The 13,208-nt window shown below is 35.9% G+C and overlaps 2 protein-coding genes across 3 annotated transcripts; one reads left to right on the top strand and one right to left on the bottom strand.

Annotated features, from left to right (window-relative positions):
- The first annotated feature begins 2,548 nt into the window (after positions 1–2,548).
- On the top strand, positions 2,549–4,480 carry LOC140957896 (mitochondrial fission 1 protein A-like). Its single transcript, XM_073415314.1, has 5 exons — positions 2,549–2,808; positions 3,484–3,622; positions 3,860–3,981; positions 4,083–4,146; positions 4,260–4,480. The coding sequence occupies exons 1-5, from the start codon at positions 2,716–2,718 to the stop codon at positions 4,346–4,348; spliced, it is 507 nt and encodes a 168-aa protein (XP_073271415.1). The 5' UTR covers positions 2,549–2,715; the 3' UTR covers positions 4,349–4,480.
- LOC140957895 (protein PATRONUS 2-like) lies at positions 4,354–7,821 on the bottom strand. 2 transcript variants are annotated; one of them, XM_073415313.1, is made up of 5 exons: positions 7,364–7,821; positions 6,764–6,864; positions 5,556–5,894; positions 5,243–5,274; positions 4,354–5,115 (listed from the first exon to the last, which is right to left on the bottom strand). In XM_073415313.1, the coding sequence occupies exons 2-5, from the start codon at positions 6,828–6,830 to the stop codon at positions 4,912–4,914; spliced, it is 642 nt and encodes a 213-aa protein (XP_073271414.1). In that variant the 5' UTR covers positions 6,831–6,864; positions 7,364–7,821; the 3' UTR covers positions 4,354–4,911. The 2 variants fall into 2 exon arrangements, with proteins under 2 accessions (XP_073271414.1, XP_073271413.1); XM_073415312.1 differs by having other exon boundaries at positions 6,764–6,853; positions 7,364–7,820.
- Between the last annotated feature and the right edge of the window lie 5,387 nt (positions 7,822–13,208).

Raw genomic sequence — 13,208 nt, 5'->3', positions numbered from 1 at the left:
CAGCAGCATCAAAATGAGTTGAATCACTCAAACGGTCACTTCGCTCAGTGAAGTTGGTCTCCTTTTCTTTCCCCTTTATCGATTCTTTATAAAGTTTGCAAAGATGCTCAGGGGCTCGACAAATACGAGACCAATGTCCTGGAGTACCGCATCTGAAACAAGAACTTTCAAATCTTTTCGAGTGATTTTCATTAACACTCATGTTTTCTTGATGCCTTTTCTGTGGATGGTTTGGGACGTTATTTTGAGATGAGTTATAGAAATAACTATCTCGATTATTTTCAAAACCACGGCCGCGTCCACGACCACGACCACTTCCTCGTCCACGTCCACGTCCACGACCTCGACCTCGACCTCGACCTCGACCAAAACCTTGTCTTTGAATTTGATTTTGGTTTCCAGGTTTAAATTCATTTTTACTTACAGCATTTACTTCTGGAAATGCTGTTGATCCAGTGGGTCGGGACTGATGATTTCTCATTAATAGCTCGTTGTTCTTTTCCGCCACAAGAAGACAGGCGATGAGTTCAGAATATCTCGCAAATCCACGCACTCTATATTGTTGCTGTAGTGTTATATTTGATGCGTGAAACGTGGAAAATGTTTTTTCAAGCATTTCCGATTCTGTAACCTCATGTCCACAAAATTTTAACTGCGAGATTATTCTATACATCGCTGAATTGTAATCACTGACTTTTTTAAAGTCTTGGAATCTTAACATATTCCATTCATCACGGGCGGTCGGAAGTATAACTTCCCTTATATGTTCAAATCTCTCTTTTAATCCTTTCCACAGAGCCATGGGATCTTTTTCGATGAGATATTCACATTTTAAACCTTCATCAAGGTGTCGTCGTAAAAATATTATAGCTTTTGCTTTTTCTTGTGATGAAGATATACCATTTTCTTTAATGGTCTCGCTTAGACCCAATGACTCAAGATGCATTTCTACATCAAGAGTCCATGGCATATAGTTTTTCCCAGTAATATCAAGAGCGATGAATTCGAGCTTTGCCAAGTTTGCCATGGTGGTACTAAAAATTACGATGCATTTTATTAGTTAATGAATATTGCAATACAAAGTAATGGATAAACAACAAGTACAAGTATTCGTAAAAATAAAGAAAACACACGAGGAGGATATTCTCCGATAAATACAAGACTGGTGAGTATGATAACCAAAATAATTAAAAATAACCTCGTGAAAGCCATCTTCTTTTTTTCTTCGAAAATTTGATGAAGAATAATTTTTAGAGAAGAAGAGAAAGTTGGAGTGATTGAATGTATTTGTGAGATTGTATTTATAGAGCAAAAACTAGCCGTTTTGTTACCGTTTATTACCGTTGGTGTATAAGAAAATAAATGTATGTATTTGTATAATTTTATGGTAATAATATGGTGTATATAATATTAGTCATATTTAAATAATTATGTATATCATATCACATTATTATAATTAGGTGTCATAAGTTATTTTGTTTAAAAAACCTTATAGGCTTTTATACTTGTCGTATCCCTTACCGGGAGTGTGGGATGTCGTCTTAACATCCTCCCAGGATTTATAACAAGTTTTTGAAAAAATTATTTTTATTATTTCTAACAATAACATTATATTATATATTAAATATATAAACAATAAATAAATAACAGTAAAATAAATATTATTACTTTTGTTACCTTTTTCTTCTGTTCGGAGCTTGGAAAAATATGGAGGACTTTTAGAGCTTCGTGCTGATAACGTGTTGTGAAAAAATAAAAATTTACGGTAAAAAGTAAAAATCTCAAACTCTCAAAATTATCACACTACACACTTTATAATATTTTTCTCTCAACTCAATTGTGATTTTCTTCACAAATGAGAGATCTATTTATAGAAAATTTTTACAAATAATCCAAAAATAAAATACATCATTAACTACATCATCACACACTAATTTTCAATATTCAACACCTAATTTTACCTAATTTTCAACATTCAACGTTCACATTTTCAACACAAATATTTTTCACATTTTTAAATAATTTTTCAACAATAATATCATAATTACAAAAAATTAATAAGAGATCATACCATATTTTGAAAAATAATAAATGGAAAAAAAATCTCAAACAAAGACACCAAATTTGACGTTGTTATCATATTCTTAATAATAGTAATGGAAATTAGGAATCACGAATAGTTTGGGCAGATATATTATGATTTTTAAATAAATTTTGAATTTTAAATGGTGTTTTATTTTATTGTAAATTTATAGCTTCTATATATTATTTTAAAAAATAAAACAGTAAAAATCATTTCTTTATAGCTCATTTGACGTCAATGTCTCAAAGTTTTTAGACGAAATGTTGGTCGAAACAGAACTGTAAAAACCATTCCCTTAAGTAGAAAAAATAAAAATTATATAGATTATAGAATAATCATTAAAATTTACGTGAGATCGTTCTTGAGATAATATAATTAAATAATACAGAATTTTATTAAAAATATTTAATAACTGAAATTGCAAACACCACAATCTAGGGACAGAAAATACAAATTTGAAATTTTTGTGGGCTTAGCTTCCACTTGCCACCTTTGAGCGAGACCTTGTAGTGGGAATAATTAATTTCTTATTTTGAAAAGAAAAATATAACTAATTTCTTAGGACGGAAGAAAAGGGAAGAACTCTATAGTTTACACAGGTAAGCTAGTTTTTTCAGCGAACTAATTCAGAAATGGAAGCGAAATTTGGGAAATTCTTCGATTCGGTGGGGAGCTTTTTCACCGGTGGCGATCACCTTCCTTGGTGTGATCCCGACGTCATTGCTGTGAGTAATAATTTTTATGGTACAGTTTTTGTTTTTAGCTGAAATTTTTGTGTTAGGGTTTAAGAAAAGAATTTAGGGTTCTGGTCTTTGGGTGGAGTTGTTTGTGTTTTAGGTATTTTACAAGAGCAATCCTGGAAACAGTAATAATAATAAAAAGCAATGAGAGGGCGAATTAATTGCATTTCTGGGTAGGGGCAAATCTCTAGTACGAATGCTTCTCAGATTGCTCTTGGCTTGAAGTTAATCTTTTACTTTTGTTGACGGAACTTGTGAACGATTAGATTATGTGAAAAATGTTTTGCTTAGCTCAACTCCTAGCTAAATGTGACTACTTGTCTGTCCTGTCTAGAAAGATCTGGATGATTACATACATTTTTCATGTATATACAAGGGTGGACCTGGCACGAAGCCGAGCGATACACACCTGACAAAAATATTTGAATTTGTTTGTTGTATTTCAAAAAATTTCAAGGTTTGCCAGTCAAATTCTAATGAGTCATTCTCGTTCTGTGTCTTGGTGCCTATTCTTTTGGAATTCTTATCCGCCCTTGCGAGTGTATATGCACTTTCCATGTAAATTCTTGAACAGCTAACCTTGGGGTGCAAGTTGTATATCTATTAGTTTTGCCTTTATTCACGTTTTTTGGCCTCTGTGTGAGCATTATGCATTTACAGGGTTGTGAAAGAGAGGTTGCTGGAGCTGAGAATGGTACCTCTGATGAGCTTAGAAGTGAAAGCATCATGCGCATGTCTTGGGCCCTTGTTCATTCAAAACGTCCGGAGGATGTGCAACGTGGAATAGCTATGCTCGAAGGTATCAACGGAATGATCTTACTCTCTCATGTGTGTTTGCGTGTTCTAATGAACAATTTTCTTTTGGGACCCAAGACTCCTGTGAAATTTATCCGGAATCCTTGATAGATGCATTTAAGTCACCTTTGCTGTTCAGCATTTCACGAGCTTCTCTCTTACCTCTTCTTATCTTGCCTTTTATGAAGGCTAACGAGGTTTCAGTGTGTCACTATCAACTGATGTAACTTGTCATCTGCAGCTTCTTTGCCTCGCTCAAACAGTCCTTTGAAGGTGAGGGAAGAGCTTTACCTTTTAGCAGTCGGATTCTACAGAAGCGAGGATTATTTGAGGAGCAGGCAGCTTGTTGAACGTGCTTTGGAGGTGTGTTTTTCCCACCTCAATATATTTCAACTGTTCCACTTACCAAGATGAAAAGGTAGCACATTTGGCTGCGTAATTCACTTTTGGGCGTAAAATTGCAGATTGCGCCTGATTGGAGGCAGGCGTTGACTCTCAAGAAAGCAATTGAAGATAAAATCACGAAAGGTAACTCGGACCCTTCTTGTCAACTGAACTCGTTATCTTCAGATTTATACATCTTCGACTTTCTGATGAGAAATATCTTTTCTTTTCTACCCATGTTTTCTTCCTCGATAAAGATGGAGTGATTGGTATTGGTATTGCTGCAACTGCTGTTGGACTCTTGGCCGGTGGGATTGCAGCTGCACTGTCAACTCGTAAGAAATGAGGAGCCATAATACAACATTTTGCGCAGGAATATTTAACTGTCTTATCTATACATCCAAGTGGCTCAATATACCAAATACTTGTTTTGTTACTAAAGTAAAATTTGAGTGAATGGTATACCTTATAAAATGTATTACCTGGCCTTGCGTTTTCATGGTTATTAAGCTACACAGTATCTAGCATTTTTAGTATTACGGTTTACCGCCATGAAAGACATCAGTGCCAAAGACATTAACAATAAGATTGTACATGAGAATTGTTCTAACATACTTGTTATGTTGCTAATACAAAACCATACAATGTGTAACAAACGATAAGATTGTGTGCGAAATCCAAGGACACAGTTTTGGACCTTAAAGAACTCTCTAAAGAAGATACAAATGCCCAATGGTTTTTTTTTCATTTTTTTTTCTTTTTTGAGTACGCACCTAACCTCTTTTAGAAATACAGAAATTATTGAACGGGTACAACCATCAGGGTTAAGAGACTGCCTTTGCTTCGTCCCCTGCCTCATTTGCCAAGTACATGACATCACTGCTATTGGTCAGAAAATGGATAAAATCCTCATGTGCAAGTTTCGTCTTCTTCCTTAAGTGTCAACTCAACTGAGTCATGATCCCATGAAAAAGGAAATACAGGAGGCGAATCCCAGCATGTTGGTGAAGAGGGGGGAGACTTCCACCAAGACTTGAACCAATCTGCAAACTCTGGCATCGGTATTTCTTCTGGTTCTGGATAGCAGCCCAGGCTGCTAATATCAAGATCGCTCTAGAGAATATAATACAGCAAGTTAGATGCCAAGATCTACTTAAATCAACAGTTAAAAGTAGTAACTCCTATTAAAAAAAAAAACAGTTAAAAGTAGTAACAGATACATATGTTGTTAACATGAAACCTTGGCTTTTTTCGTTCTTGACTCTGCCTTATCTGCACAGTTAAAGGAACAAAACAATGCATTAGACACTAGCAAGTGCAAGAAAACAGGGGGAAAGGAGGGGGGAAATCATTGAAACAAAGGTGTTTCGATATTCAAATTAACCAGCTTTCAGATAAATACACGCGACTAACAATAACAACTCAGGTTGTTAAACCTTCGAAATTGTGCTGCAATTCAGCTAAAATAAAAGTAAAAGATACATAACTTAACCTTGCAAAGAAATGAAACAACATAAGACAAAAGCAAACTGGTATAAATTTAAACAGATTACCATGTCCAGGAAGAACCGTGTCAAAGAAATTGAGTTCCGATGCTGCCATTTGTGCCTTGATGCAATTTCTATGATCATGCAGGAACCCTTCCTCGGCAATATTAAGTTTTTCATTTATTGCACTCTTTTCCGACTGTGCCTTGGTCTCCAAGACATGATGAATGCATGCATCTTCGACAACATCACACTTGTTCTGTAAACCCTTTTTCTGTGATGATGCTTCAAGATTAAGGAACGTCTTGTTTGTAATATCTTTAAGAGCTTTACGACTCTCAATTGCCGCTCCACCCTTTTTAGAAACTGGTTTGGAGCTCTTAGATTTACCATCGACTGGAGCCTCTGCGAGATTGAAACAACATTGCATTACATGCTAAACATATGGCAGACAGGAAAAACTGTATGTAGTTCCTTTATGTAGGAAAAATTGCAATACAAATGCTATAACAATTATTGTAACAAGGTACGAATAAAAAAAATATTAAATAATAATCAGTTTAGCGGCTAAATCCCAAATTTGTCGAGGGCAAAGTTAGTCATTAATCTTGTTGCACATAAAGTACTAAATCTGAAGATCCAATGCTATGAGAGCAGGATCAGTTTTTCCACATATCTGTTGGTCCTCAGGCGATTTAAAAACGATCAAGTGGAAAAAAGACAATTTCTCTTAGCAGTCAATCTGCAGGGATAAATGAGCAGAGAAATAAATCCTTCTTTGGCTAAGATATTTTAGCTTCAACAGAGAAAAAACGCTGTTAACACATATGCTCATGTACCATAGGGAAGCTTTGAGACTCGGTGGACGTTCTCCTAGGATACTATGGTTTAAAACCATTAATAATTATGCACATATTGTTACTTTCAAGCTGACATAACGCATATTGGATTATTATCACTCTTGAACGAACCAAATTCAAATAAAGAAGCAAAATAGCAAGTATAGAGGTAATTTGGAACGAAATCACTTGGAAATCCATTGCCTGAACTGTATAAATAAACTTCATATTTATATGCTTAAAATCGAGCACGACGGACGTTCTCACTGCAACTACTTCTCAATTCATGGGTACTAAAAGTTAACTCTCTCTACCAGGCTACCAGTTCCAAGTTTTCTGTCCCGGCATTTTTTTTCTCAATGAAGAGACCTCCAACAGTAATCTCATTTGCAGTGAGGGGTGATAAAACAAGAAAATGCAAAAGAAGAACAATACTTTTCCATCGGATATTCGCATTTTCGTCTTGGATGTTCAGCGGCTTTAGAGTGAGAGGTCTTTCCATATTTCTTTACCTGTCTGGAATACCTGTAGCAATTCTATGAGACCATCAATAACCACCAGAAACAATACACAAACGTAAACATTCTGAAAAATATTGCCTTAGAAAATTCATTCCACGCACAAAAATAAAGATATAAATACCCAGACATCTAAATTAACGATACTTTTGCTGGATTGCTAATGTTCATACGTGAATCATTCAGTATCTCCCGCGATTTTGTTTTTATTTTTCAATCCAAATCTCATATTTATTTCTTACAAAATGGATATTTATAACTGAAAAAACCTGTGCACATTCAAATATGCATTTCAAAATCAAAACCTACATACATTATCCGTATCCTCACACGTGCAACCTACAGCATATGAACATCGAAACGTAAGATACAAATATGTTTAGACTGAATAAATTTAAATAATAATAATCAAACCATGCGATTTCTACCCAGATCTATGAACTGAAAAAAAGAAGACAGAAAATCAAATTTCTTTAACATATACTGATAATATATTCTGAAGATCGGAAAAAGGTACCTTTTAGAATTGATTCAACCCAAAATTCTCAGCGAATGCTCTGCGAAATCAGTAGGTTTAAGCGCCATGATCTAATTTTTGAGCTTATTTAAAATAGATTTTATGGGCCGGGCCTTCTTACTGTGGACTACTCCTCATGCCCCATTTATTTTGGTCATTTGGGTCAGTATTTGCTCACTAGCCCATACATTAATTGTATTTTTTTTAAAAAAAAATCGTTATTTTAGTAGCTTTTGGAAAGAGGTTCTTTATTCACAACTTCCCTCAAGTATTGCAAATCATCTACACCATTTCTAGTAGGCAAAAAATCTTCATTAAAATTTAGACTTTGTACGCGTCGGATGAACCAAATCCTCAGTGAATTCGATTTTTTCACTAGAAGGGTTCGCACATGTTCTGCAGTATTACTATGTCGGTATGAAAAGTTCTTAACGTTAATTGAGTACGCAGTTCACCATTCGATGAGGCATGAGGAGTAGTCCACAGTAAAATGTTAATGAAAATATCTTAATGTTAATTGAGTATCTAGTTCTTACTGTTGATTGTGTTATAGTTGAAGTCCTACTCACGACGACTTAGTTGAATTGAGCGAAGATGTAGGAGTCTTTAGACATCACCTCCAAAACAATTTTAAAAAATAACTCAATTTCAATAAAGTACATGTCCCTGATTTTTTAGAGGGGCATTTAGAAAATGACCTTGACTCGAGTAAGAATTTAAAGAATATATTTTAAATTACACTCATATTTGAATCTGTTACGATTACTATAAAATTTGTTTAACATATATTTGAAATTAAATGAAATTTTGTTAATTCAAACTAGTTATTAGTTAATTCAATTCACTCAAATCAAATTTTGTCCATATTTAAAGTTTTTTTATACATACAATAAAAATGTTAACAATATGTAGACAATTAAATTTGTTGACCATGAAATTGTGGCAAAATAATATTAAATATAAAAAAAATCTATTTATTGGGATATTAGATTCCTACAAAAAAAAAAAATAGTTAATTGATATTTTAATATATTTTGTGAGCAAATCAAGATTTTAAATCAAGATTGCAATCTTGTACTAAAGAGAAGAAAATACTAATATTTTAGTATTAAAATCCAATCTTGCATAAGATGGAAAAGAATACTAATATTTTTAGTATTTGAAATCAAATATTATGATTAACGGAAAAAAATAACCAAATAAATCATGAGGGGTCAATCAAACTACGACACATCATCAAATGAAAATGGAAAGAATTTGCATCATTCGACTATAAATAGGGAGGCGGAGGGTCAAGAAAAACACAACAAAGAAGACAAAGAAGTAGAGAAGAATTCAAGACATAAATTCTCTCAACTCAAGCTCTTCAAACTTAAGAAGAACAGCGAAGTTAAAGGCGTGATTCAAGGCGTTCATCGTGTTCTTCCTCAAATTCATCCAAATTCAAAAGGATCTTGTTCTGCAACAAATTGAAGATCAACAAATTCAAAGCATGATTCAAGGCGTTCATCACGTTCTTCTCAAATTTTGAAGGTTAATTCGACATCAAGGTTTTGACCCATTGAATTAACGTTATTGAAGAATCAAACCACCTTCCACGAAAATCAAATACTCAAGAAATTCAAATTCTATGAGAGATCGTCATTGAAGAGAATAATCAAGGGATCATTTAGAGATTGTATCCACAAAACTTCATTTAATTTCAAAAAATCGATTTGTATCGGTGTTTCTTTTGCGATTTTAAGAAATAAAGAAATTTACGTTAAAAATTTCTAGCACGCCCAGTGAGACCTCTCTACCCTTCATCTCTTCTCTTCAACAAAAACTTCAAAGACAACATGTCGGTCGATGAAAAGATCTTAAACACGAGGGTTTCTTATACAAAGTCAATAGGAAGCCTTGGAGTCGTCACAAAGAGTATGCCCAAAAGGATGCAAGTATCCTCTGGAGTAGCTCACTTCAATGAAACCACCAAAATGGATGAAGGTGAATATTCATCATCCATTCCTAGATCATCGTCAAGCTGCTTGTGCACCTCAAATATAGCACCCGTGATGGTGACGAGCACCACAACTTTGGAAGATCAAGTAGCGAATCTGACGAAAGCCATCGAAGGACTCGTGAGATATGTTCAAGAACAAGACTCTCAAATTACAAAATTGATGGACAAGATAGATCATGCTGACGCAAGTCACTTGAAAGGAAGACATCATGAAACTGACAATGACGTTGAATCGTAATCAGAAGAAAGAGAAAAGGTTCCAGCAAATAAATTTCATGTCTCATCCGATGGAACAATCCCCATCGACCAGCTAAAAGAGTTCATTGTGGGGACTATCAAGTATAAATTTGATGGATGCTCAAAGTCTTCTCTAGCTTATGCCAAGCCATATTCGCAAAGAATTGATAATCTAAGAATGCCGATGGGCTATCAACCTCCAAAATTTCAACAATTTGACGGTAAAGGGAAATTGAAGCAACATGTGGCTCATTTTACTGAAACCTGTAATAACGTTGGCACGTATGGAGACCATCTGATAAAGCAATTTGTCCGTTCAGTAAAGGGAAACACATTTGATTGGTACACTGATTTGGAGGCATACTCGATTGATAGTTTGAACCAATTAGAACAAGAATTTCTCAATCGCTTCTACATCACCCGACGAGTAGTCAGTATGGTTGAGCTAACAAACTCACGGCAATGGAAAGAAGAGCCTGTCATTTGACTATATTAATCGTTGGAGAAACTTGAGCCTTAACAGCAAAGAACGATTGTCCGAATCCTCTGCCATCGAAATGTTCATCCAAGGCATGCACTGGGTACTTCGATATATTCTTCAAGGAATCCAGCCAAAGACATTTGAAGAATTGGCTACAAGAGCTCATGATATGGAGCTAAGCATGGCTGCAAGTGGGACAGATGGGCCTCCTACTCAAGAACATCATAAAACTAAAGAAAAAGAACGTTCCAAGGAGGGAGAAAAGTCTTTCTCTAGGACCTCGACCAAAGAATCTATGCCAATTAATGCAACCCTGGTTAAGATAAAAAGAAGCACAAGTGACAAGAACAACCCAAAGAAAGAAATTTCGCAAGAAATTGAGCGGAAAAGATTGATTTTAAAAGAGATGCAAGCAAAGCAATATCCTTTTCTTGATTCTGATGTTTCTGGAATATTCGATGATTTGGTTAAAGCAAACTTGATTGAGTTGCCGAAATGAAGCGACCTGAAGAATCTGAGCGAGTGCATGACCCAAAATACTGCAAATACCACCAATTGATCGTACACCCTATTCATGATTTCTTTATATTCAAGGATAAAGTCATGCAGTTGGCTCGCCAATGGAAAATCACACTTGAAGAAGATAATGCAACCGCGAATAGAGTCGAAGTCTAATGGAATGATGATTAAGTGCATAACCATGATGATGTGTCTTGCTACATGAAAAATTTTCAAGGAAGTTCCTTCGATGAAGTTTGTTAGTCTGAAATAGAAAAAGATTGTGTGACAACCTTGGCATATACTGACGAAGATCTATCATTCGGTTCTGGATTTTACAATCGGCCACTATTCATCACAGGCTATAGTCGTGAGCAAAAAGTGAATAGAATATTGATTGATGGAGGTTCAGCAGTCAACATTATGCCCATGCGCACAATGAAAGAATTGAACATTCTCATGGAGGAACTTGCAAACAGTCGTCTTATGATCCAAGGATTCAATCAAGAGGGGCAAAAGGCTCTTGGGGCTATAAGACTATAATTAATAATGGACAATATGACTTCAAGTGCATTATTTCATGTTATAGATGCCAAAACGTCCTACAACATGCTGCTCGGTAGACCATGGCTTCATGAAAATGGGGTTGTTCCATCTACATGGCATCAATGTTTCAAATACTCTCGAGACGGAGTGGTGAAGAAGGTTCTTGGAGATTGGAGACCATTTACTGAAGCTGAATCACATTTTGCTGATGCCAAATATTACTTTAAACATAAAAAGACAAAAATCGAAGAACATTTACCTCGTCAAGAATCCAAAGAGCAGGACGATGAAACTTCGGCTGTCCCTAAAGGCCAATCGAAAGGTGAATTACCCTTCCAAAAGATGGATCCTTTAATACTCCCCCTTACAAAGCTTGACGGATTCGTTCGCCCAACTCAAGGTATCAAAGTAGAACATGGGGACTGCTCATAACTACAAAGCGTTAAGGGTTTTGATCTAAAATCTTACAAACTTCTCGTTAAGGCTGACTATAATCCAAAGGAGAATCTTGCATTGGGTAAACTTCCCTCAATTGTTTCTGACAAACAGGGGCATGGACTGATTACTACCCTGAAAATGCTGAAAGAAAATGGATATCCCGGTAAAAAAAACGAACAGGCCTTGGGTTCGTCCCACCGAGCCCTGTCTGCATCGCCATCAAACGAGTCAGTATCAACTATACTGCCGAATATGGATTCTCGTCAACGAACACTTCCTGATATGCAAAACAACGGGTGTCTGTCTTCGATAGGCTAGGCCGATGTAAAAGGTGGCAAAGTAGGAGCAACAACCGTAAAAAATTAAAAACACATCTAATCATTTGAGGGAAGCAAATAAACAACAAAGACCCAGGAAGATTGCGGAGTCTGATTCCATCCCGTATGAAGTGACACACCACCATGATCATATCATGCGATAAAGTTCTGAAGGCTAAGATAAAGACTGTGGTTTACACACGAGTCCAAGAAAACGAAGATGATATACAGAGTGTAGCTTCATGTATTAACATGGATTGCGGCATTCTCCATGACATCTTCCAAAAGATCGAAGTTCAACCACTCAAACAAACCTCTAGAATAATTCCCGATATTGCACAAATCAACAATGTGGAAAATGTGATGAAGAAATATGAAAACCTTACGAATATCGAGCACTTATACGAAGACTTGGCAACAACATGCCACATCACCTCAAAGGAAGGAGAGGCTCTGTTGGAGGAAGATGCTGAAACCGCCTCTCCTGAGCTCGAAGGATGAGTTAAAGCCACAATATACGAGTTAAAAGAAATTAACTTGGGTATTCTGGATAACCCTCGACCGATCTACCTCAGCGCCTTGTTGTCTATTGATGAAAAAGAAGCATATGTCGAGCTACTGCACGAATATAAGGACATATTTGCATGGTCTTATAAAGAAATGCCCGGACTGGATCCGAACGTGGCGGTCCATCACTTGGCTGTCAAGAGAGGAACTCGGCCTATCAAACATGCACAACGAAGGTTTCGTCCTGAGTTAATTCCACTTATTGAAAATGAGGTCAACAAGCTCATCGAAGTCGGATTCATCCGTGAAGTCAAGTCATCCCACATGGATATCAAGCATAGTCCCTGTAAGGAAAAAGAATGGACAAATCCGAATTTGTTTTGACTTTAGAGATCTCAATGAAGCATGCCTTAAAGATGACTTCCCATTGCCCATAACCGAACTCATGATTGATGCTACCATGGGTCATGAAGTAGAGTCTTTCATGGATGGATCATCTGGATATAATTAAATTTGCATGGCGTCGGAAGATGAAGAGCTAACTGCATTTCGTACTCCGAAAGGTATATACTATTACAAAGTGATGCCATTTGGATTAAAGAATGCCGGTGCTACTTATCAAAGAGCAATGCAAAGGATTTTGATGACATGCTCCACAAAAGCGTTGAATGTTATGTTGATGATGTTGTTGTCAAGTCAAAATATAGGAAGAGACATCTTGAAGACTTAAAGGAAATTTTTGAGCGTCTGAGGAAGTACCAACTTAAGATGAACCCACTGAAATGTGCATTCGGTGTCACATCAAGAAAATTCCTAGGA

This window comes from Primulina huaijiensis, chromosome 14 (genome assembly GCF_012295235.1).
Source record: "Primulina huaijiensis isolate GDHJ02 chromosome 14, ASM1229523v2, whole genome shotgun sequence".
In the NCBI taxonomy this organism is placed as follows: Eukaryota; Viridiplantae; Streptophyta; class Magnoliopsida; order Lamiales; family Gesneriaceae; genus Primulina; species Primulina huaijiensis.
The sequence above is the reverse complement of the archived record's forward strand: the minus strand, read 5'-3'. Positions and strand labels throughout refer to the sequence as shown.